The 8,870-nt window shown below is 43.4% G+C and overlaps 1 protein-coding gene across 1 annotated transcript in view; it reads left to right on the top strand.

Annotated features, from left to right (window-relative positions):
• Positions 1-8,870, top strand: part of CELSR2 (cadherin EGF LAG seven-pass G-type receptor 2) — a 132,388-nt gene that overhangs the window by 33,336 nt on the left and 90,182 nt on the right. Inside the window, exon 3 of the mRNA XM_015412082.1 lies at positions 6,328-6,972. Within this exon, the coding sequence (XP_015267568.1) occupies positions 6,328-6,972 (645 nt within the window). The remainder of the gene's footprint in view (positions 1-6,327; positions 6,973-8,870) is intronic.

An 8,870-nucleotide genomic window follows, 5' to 3' on the forward strand; every position in this document is an offset into this window, starting at 1 on the left:
GGGGTGGGGGTGGAGGAGGGGTGGGTCCTCAGACAGATACAATGCCATAGACTCTACCCTCCAAACCAGCCATTTCCTCCTGGGGAACCATTGTTGCCAATCTCCAGGGGCAGGTTGGAGATCACTCAAAATTACAACTGCTCTTCAGATGGCAGAGATCAGTTCCCCTGGAGAAAACGGTAAGCTCTGTATCATTATACCCGGCTGAGGTCACCACAGAAAATTGATGCTGAGTGCCCAAGGCCGGGGCACTGTCCGAAAGCCTCTTTCTAGAGCTCCTTGTATTTATTTCCACAATGGGCCTTATTCCTAGACATAGTATAAAACAAGAACAATTTAAAACATCACATAGTCAATACCATAAAAATCAAGTTAAAATTACATAATAATCTACGTATCCCAGCCAACAAATCATCAGCTGGAGTCATTCAGCTCTGCCTTGCATTCTCCACACCTTTGATTTGATTGTTGTTATTTTATACAGTGTCATCAATGGAACTGTCAAAACAAAACAAAACTGAGGAACTTATCTGCTGAAAAAGGACTAACTTCTTGGCTGTATGGCTGATGGGTTTACTATTTTAACCAGTAAAGTTTTCCAATAAAGTGTTCCATTTCCCATCACGAATGTTAAAATAATACTGGTATATGTTTGCATATGTGGGGTGAGATCATAAAACTTCAATACTGCTTTTTCCAAATTATTCAAAATAATGAACCCTTCCCCTCCCACTGACACCTCTGGAAAGTATTTTGCATCCTGATTGAAGTATGTACGTGTATGATTGTATTGTTCTTATGTGTGTGGAATGTTGTTGTCTAACACCATGCATGTTTAGTACAGTTTCACAAACACCTGCAGTTCCTGACAGCATTTGCTAGCTGGCCTTAGCCCTGTGGCTAACAACAGGATGACCCAAGTTTCCTCCTCTGCTTCCTGACCAGGCAGCTCTGTTGATCCCTTTCCCTGCTCTTCCCTTTCTTTAGCCAAGACATGGGACAGAAACAAAGGCCATCCTTCCTGCTTTCCTCTGCTTTGGGCTACCAGTTCTTCCTCTCTTGTTTCCTGCATCTTGTTTCTTCATAAAGTCTCACTTTAGTTGGATTTGTTCAGGGCTTTTGAAAGTCAGCCTCAGTACTGAGGTGCCCAGATGAAGATCCTCTTCTCCCATTGTTATATGGTAGACTTCCCTCTGTATAGACACTTTGGATAAATATGAATTTTATTCACAGTAGAGAAGTATCTGAAACAGAGTGGGGCAAAACCTTATTGGAAATGATAAAACCATGTCTGTAATAGGGAAGGATAAGAAAGGGTTTACTGTATTTTGTTGTTGTATTTTTTCCACCATATTCAGGAGTAGGCAAAACTTGCTTGGTAGACTAATCTCTCTTTAGATTCTTATGAAGTCCTGTGTATGTATGAATCCCATTTGAATAGTCTAATACTAGACTTTCAAAGTGAGTTTCAGAATATAACAAACAATGAAATACAGTCAAGTCATAATAAAAACATAAAAACCCTTAAAATAGATACAGCAAAATAGTTAATAGCAGCTGAACAAGCAGTGAGATCTTCTGTTAGTTATGACAGAGCACCAAAAGCCCTCCTGAAGAGAAAGGAAGATTTATACAACTTTTCTGAAAGCCAGGAGAGAATCAGCCAGGTGAACTCTGCTGGAAAGGTAGATGCAAAGGTTGACTGTCATAGCCAAGAAAGCCCCAGTCTTTGCCCCCACAGTCCAAAAATTGCAAGACAAGGGTACACAACAACAGGTTTCCTCAACTGATCTGAATGTCGCAGGAGGACTGTATGGGAGTTTGTGCTCTTTCAGATATCCTGGTTGCAGATTGCGTAGTCCTTTAAAGGCCAGCACCAGCACTTTAAGCTAGGGATGGAACCAAAGTGATAGTCATTCCAGCTATTTCATGACTGCTGTTATGATCTGTCAGGCTAGCCCTGCTGTTGCAGCACTGTGCAGAGTGTATTACAGTAAGTGGGAGGTTACTGTGGCTTGTATCAGAGTGGTGAGTTCTTTGTTTCTCAACGAAGGGCAAGGCTGGCACACCAACTGTAGCTGTAGAAAAAAATTATTCTGGCCACTGCTGCAACCTGAGAATCAGGCAGCAGCTGTGGATCAAGGAATACTCTGAGCTACACACCTGAGCCTTCCGGTGGGAGAGTGACTACACAGAAAAAGCCGAAACACCTATTCCTAAGTCTGTTAGATGACCCGCTGTCAACATCTTTGCCTTATCTGGATCGAATTTCTATTTATTAGTCTACACCACAGCTCCAGACAGCTGTTTAAAGGTTCTGCTGCCTCACTGGGATCAGAGAAGGAAAGGTATAGTTGGATTTCATCTGCGTACTAATTTTACTGATCTCCAGTCCTCCAAGTGAACTTTCCCAACATTTTCATGTTGACGTTGAAAAACATAAGGGATGGAACCCTGTTGTGCTCCAAGGGCCAGTCCCCATTACGGGGTAGAGAGTGAACTCCCATCATCAGCTTTTGCTGCCTTCCTATAATGCAGGGCTAAACCACTGCCCAGCATCTCCGCTGGTATCTCACCTTAACAGGTAGTGCAGAAGAATACTGTGATTAAAGGAGGTGAAATACCACCAAGAAGTTCAGGAGAACTAATAGAATCAAGGTCACCTGCACGGTGAAGGCTGTCCACTAGTACAACAAAGGCAGTTTCTGTGCTACAGGTAGGTTTGAAACAGGACTGAGTTCAAGTCTTGTTTTTCTCAGAACACAAGAAGAAAGTTCTGGCTGTGAATTCTATTTCTTGCTCAGCCAGTCCATGAAAACGGTTTCACCCCCCTCCCCCCAGTGCTCTGTTAATTATTCTGAGCTCTTGCAGTTCCTGAAGCCTCATTAATGAAATGGCAGTTGGATAACTACAATAGTAGGAATTACACATGGAGGAGAGTCCTTAAAGGGATGGAACACAGAAGGTGAAGGAGGAGAGTGTGAGGCAATGGCTGTCCGTAAGCAACCAGTCCCAATATAGTAAACTGGCAGTGAAACAGGGACAGAGTGGTCTAGAGGCCACATTTAGGCTGTTGTGGTTGGTAAAACTAAAAATTAAGTCTGAAAGTACTTTCTGGAATTTGAATTCATATTTTGATATTTTTTTTGTATGCAGTTTTCTGAGAACTGCATCACTCATTACAGCTTAGGATAAGTTGTCATATTTTTGCCCATGGGCCAACCACATCATTTCTGCAATATTTGAAGGATATGCACATGTCTGAAAAGATGTGGTAATATGTCCCTGAAGTGTATGATTGGCTGGGGCTTTCTGAGACATGTTTATTACATGGTTTCAGACAGTTTCAGTCCCAGGGGCAATTTCTAGCATCTCCAGGTAAGAGACCTTTCTCTGCCTGAGGCACTGGTGAGCCAGTGCCATCCAGAGTTTGCGAAACTGAGCAGGATGGACACGTGGTCCAACTCAGTATATGGCAGCTTCAAGTACGTTTGTGTGAATCTAACAGCAGAATTGCATGAGGTGATTATTATTGTTATCATTATTATTAACAACAACTTCATTTATACCCTGCTTTCTCTCTAGTGGAAACCCTCAGGGGTGTCAAACATAAGGCCCGGGGCCCAGAACCAGCCCATCCAGGGCTCTTACCCAGCCCGTGAGCAACTGGTATGGGGGAGGGAAGATGGAGACTGCTTGGTGGTACAAGCAGATGCATGTGGTGAGGTGTATGTGTGGTCAAAGCTGTCAAGAAATAGAAAGGAAATGGCTAAGTTAAAATAGTGTGTGTGTGGGAATAGAAACAAAGGCAGAGAAAGAGAAGGTGGGGTGTTTTTCCCCCTTCCGCCTCCTCTGACCGCAGCTCAGCGGGGATTGAAGAAGCCACTGGGGGGGGGCAGAGCTGAGGAGCCAGCGCTGCTGCCACCACTGCACCAACTGGCTTCACGTTTTTTCAAATGGTGACCATGAGGGGGATTGGTAAGGATGTGTGCACGGAGCAGCAGTTAGCTGATGAAGGGACAGGGTCAGCAAGGAAGAGAGAAGGAGGAGGGCTGGCACATGGATTGGAAGGCAACTGGGCTGTCTTGTGTGTGCTGCTCTGAGGGGAAAATACCTCCCAGCCTTGGAAGCGAATAGAGGAGCAAAGGGAAATAGGGGTGCTGATGTTGCCACCGCACGTCTGAAGAGTTGCAGACCCAGTGAGTGTTGGGGCAGGTGGGGGACAGTGACCTCCCTTCCCCCTACCTGTTCTCAGCCCATGAGGGAAGAGGGGTCACGGGAGGACACAAAACACTCCCTGGAGGTTTTGGAAACAGCCTCCCCATCAGGCCTTCCCTCAGCCCCACCACTTCTGTGGGAAACGCAGGAGGGATGAGAAGGGGGGGGGGATGATCTGGGAGAGCCAGGTTCAGACCCTCCTCCTCCTGATCCAGGACCCTGTCATCTGGGTCACTTGGGGCCAGCTGCTCACCCTGGCACACTTCACAGGGGTGGCAGTGGAGGAGGTGGGAGTCCAGTGTGCCTCCTCAAGATCCTCAGAAGTAGGGTGAAGGAAAAGAGAAAACAAAGAATGAGAGATGGATCATAGCTGTGCTCAACTGCTGAGGCTGGGTGTATGGGGTGCTGCTGAAAAACTGCCTTATTTACTTGCAAGGATAATGACTGATCTCCTAAAAGTGCTATATATGCAAAAAATAGCTAATTCGTATGGAAGTGTAAGATATCCCCCCCCTTTTATGACATCCCGTGAAAAAAACGTGTCTTGCATATGATTAAATACACTTATTGGGTTTTTTGTGGGTTCCCCAGTAGATTAGTTGCTTTCACTACTAAGAATCAATTGCTTTTGTTTTTATTTTGAGTAAAAAAATAATGTTAATTGGGTTTGTCTGTGTCTGTTATAAAGTTTATATTTCCGGTACCTGGCATACATTTTATAGCATACATAGCCTTGCCCAACAAAGTAGCCATTTGTGTCAGATCCTGCCCTGGTAACAAAGGAGTTCAACACCACTGCTCTCCTCTCCTCTATTTTACTTGTTGTCCTGAAATCATTGATATCATTGCTGATAGAATGAGGCATGGTTAGAATTTCACAGCAAACAACTCAGCTGGGGGAACATACTTAGTTTGACTGCTATGTCCTACATGCGAGTTCAGCTTTTGGGCAGCTTTGCATCTCCACAGTAGCCTTGATAGATAGTGTAGTTTCTTTATCTCTTGGAGCTACTTTTGTTCCTGCTCAGTAGGAGAAATACCTCATGGTTATTATTTTTAGTTTTAAAATGGCAAAAGGCTGTTTTTTTGAGAGGTTTGAGAGAATGTGAATGCCTGACCTTCTCTCGATCCCTATGTTTGTCACCTATTAATGTACAAACTGTCATTACTCAGGAGGACAGAGATAGCCACACCAGACAAGTAAGTGTGAACTGTGTTTTTTAAAAGAAATAATGTTATTAGATTGGTGTGTGTGTGTGCAGGTGCCAAAAACAACTCCACAATGCCTTTCTGTGCGTGCCCAGAAGCAGCACTTATTTTTAAAAAATCAAGCTTAGGCCAATGAAATTCAGCTCCCATGAATACAACACAATATCACTATGTGAGCTGCATGATTACATGCTCAAACATCCTTAGGTAGCCTTGTAGCCAGCATGATGGGGGGGATCCACCCAAGTGGTTTGCTCTTCTGTTCTGAAGCTGCTGAGTTGTGGCCTTGGTCGGAGAGATGCTTAAGGAAACAACTAAACATCATCACCTACTCCTGTGTGATAGATAGAACATATTTATCCACCCATGGGATAATTTTTTTACCTCTTCAATAAGGAGGATGGCAGAAAATCTGATCACATGCTGTGAACATGTTCTTTTGTGGCACCACTGGCAGCTATTATCTTATGTAGTAGTTTTGACAATGTGTGATACTTTAGTTTTGCAGTAAGCGGCTTTGAAGATACATGAGGTGAAACTGGAATTCAAATATTTTAGATAAATAATTAAACAACAGCGATAATGGGGCTTGAACCTAGGGTGAAGAAGGAGGTATAATCCTAGCTGTATATTGGGGGCGTAATAATTGGGGTCCCCTATCTGTGATGCCCTATTCTGTCTCCAGTGGCCATCCAGTCTTTGGTCTCCCCCTCTTCCATGTTCCTGAGGGCAGACTGAAAAGCTTATAAGCCAATCATAGTAAGGTTGAGCCAATGGTACTGGTATAATCTATACAGAAGGAGTAACAGTGCTTGAATTTCTCTCTACAGATTGGCCTGTACTGTCTGCTCTTGTACTGTATAAGCAGCATTAACTCTTTTTTCTCCTGCTTTTCTACAGATGGAATCCACAGTGTGACTGCCCAGTGCACACTTCAGGTGACCATCATCACAGATGAGATGCTAACCAACAGTATTACCTTGCGGCTGGAGAACATGTCACAGGAACGTTTCCTTTCCCCTCTGTTGGCCCTCTTCCTTGAAGGGGTGGCAACTGTGCTGTCTGCCCCTCGTGACCATGTTGTCCTTTTCAACATCCAGAATGACACAGATGTGCAAGCTGCACAGATCCTTAATGTCAGTCTCTCCGTGTCATTGCCAGACGGAGTCCATGGGGAGCGCTTTATTCCTTCAGAGGACCTGCAGGAGCGCCTTTACCTCAATCGCACACTCCTGGCAGCCATCTCGGAGCAGCGAGTCTTGCCTTTTGATGATAACATTTGTCTGCGGGAGCCCTGTGAGAATTACATGCGTTGTGTCTCAGTGCTAAAGTTTGACAGCTCAGCACCCTTCATTGCCTCTGATACCATCCTTTTCCGACCCATCCACCCTGTCAATGGTCTACGCTGCCGCTGCCCACTTGGCTTCACTGGTGACTATTGCGAGACTGAGATTGACCTCTGCTATTCTAACCCCTGTGGAAACAATGGAAACTGCCAAAGCCACGAAGGAGGTTATACGTGCGAGTGTCAAGAGGGCTATACTGGTAAGTGTTGGTCAGGGGAGTGGGGTCATCAGAGGAAGGAACCATCAAATATTCCCCCCTTCTGCTGGTGAAAAATACTGTTGAATCCAAACCAGTATGAACAAAATATATACCATGAGATGGCAACAAATATACATAGACTCTTCTTTAAATTTACTTATAAATAATGTAATGGTGCTCAGTAGAATTTAGTGTTGTGGGGGGGGGGGGGGGGGGGGGGGGGAGTTGAGCACGGTAGTGCAGAGGATAAATTGCTGGTACCATATATGGGAGACCTAGATGAAAATCCCCACTCACTGATGAAGCTCACTGGACAACTTTGGGGAATGCTGCATCCTTCAGCCTAATTCACATTACCAACTGATCTGAGCACAAATGAGCTGAAATTTGGAAAGCATCTCGGACCTAAATTTACTTATAAATAATGTAATGGTGCTCAATAGAACTTATATTATATACAATCCTTGTTATTTGTATCAATTGTACTACAAAATTGTATCAAGTACTACAAAAGACAATATTATCTACTTCTTACAACAACCCATTGAAACAAACAACAGCATGTTCTATTACACAATGCAGCATGTGAAAGATTCTGACGAGGTCCCGGTTTACTTTCACATATTGGAGAACACATATTAGAGAAGACAGACTTGAATTAGGAGCAATATGCCACAGAAGTAATTTCAGAAGTTTTCCATCTATGTAGAATTTATGTGTGAGGATTTTTTGATAAAGACAAAGAAACTGGCTGAAAGTAAACCTGGACTCGTCAGAATCTTTCACATGCTGCATTGTGTAATAGAACATGCTGTTTGTTTCAATGGGTTGTTGTAAGAAGTAGATAATATTGTCTTTTGTAGTACTTGATACAATTTTGTAGTACAATTGATACAAATAACAAGGATTGTATATAATATAAGTTCTATTGAGCACCATTACATTATTTATAAGTAAATTTAGGTCCGAGATGCTTTCCAAATTTCAGCTCATTTATGCTCAGATCAGTTGGTAATGTGAATTAGGCTGAAGGATGCAGCATTCCCCAAAGTTGTCCAGTGAGCTTCATCAGTGAGTGGGGATTTTCATCTAGGTCTCCCATATATGGTACCAGCAATTTATCCTCTGCACTACCGTGCTCAACTCCCACACCCCCCCCCCCCGCCCATCACCAGAACATACAGCTTCTACTTTTCCTTTCTTTTTTTTTCCATCACTGTAATTTTATTTTTTATCCTCTTTATCTGGAGAAGATTATACTGTATTTTTAAAAAAATTACACTGAAGGAAATCAAATTCTCCTCCTTGAAAAGCTGATTTCTTCAAATTGAACAAAACGAGTGAATTAGGCAGAGATTCATCTCTTTACTTATTAATTCTGCTTCTTCTAATTATGAGGACGAGTAAAAAGCTATGTAGGAAACTAAAATCTTCCTATCTCATTCCTGGAATTACTACACAGCTCCACCCCTGCTTCTGAGATTTCAGTTGGTATTAGACATACTCTTTGAAGCCTGTCTTTGCAGCTATAATACCAAAGATAAGATTCTTGGTATGCAGGATTTTGTACCCAGTGCCAAATGCACTTAGGTAGAGTTGTTGAATACACACTGCTCTGGCTTTGCCTCTCTGTCTGGGTGGCTTCTGTTTCTGTGTCTATCATCCTGATGGAGTCACTTATCCTGCTGTGGTGCACTCCTGAGCTGATGGGCTTCTCTAGGGAGTAGTTAATTTCTTCTTTGCAGAAGGATGTGGGAGGTGAGGCTCAATCAGTGCGGTATGGAGCTAGGTTATAGGAAGACATTTTCAGCAAGTTTCCTGGGTGCTCTAACACTCTTCCCTCTTTGTGGCCAGCACACTTAATAGAGTAAAGCCTGATTTGGCCCTGCAATGCTAAC

This window comes from Gekko japonicus, unplaced genomic scaffold (assembly GCF_001447785.1).
Source record: "Gekko japonicus isolate JY-2015 unplaced genomic scaffold, Gekko_japonicus_V1.1 scaffold697, whole genome shotgun sequence".
Lineage (NCBI taxonomy): Eukaryota > Metazoa > Chordata > Lepidosauria > Squamata > Gekkonidae > Gekko > Gekko japonicus.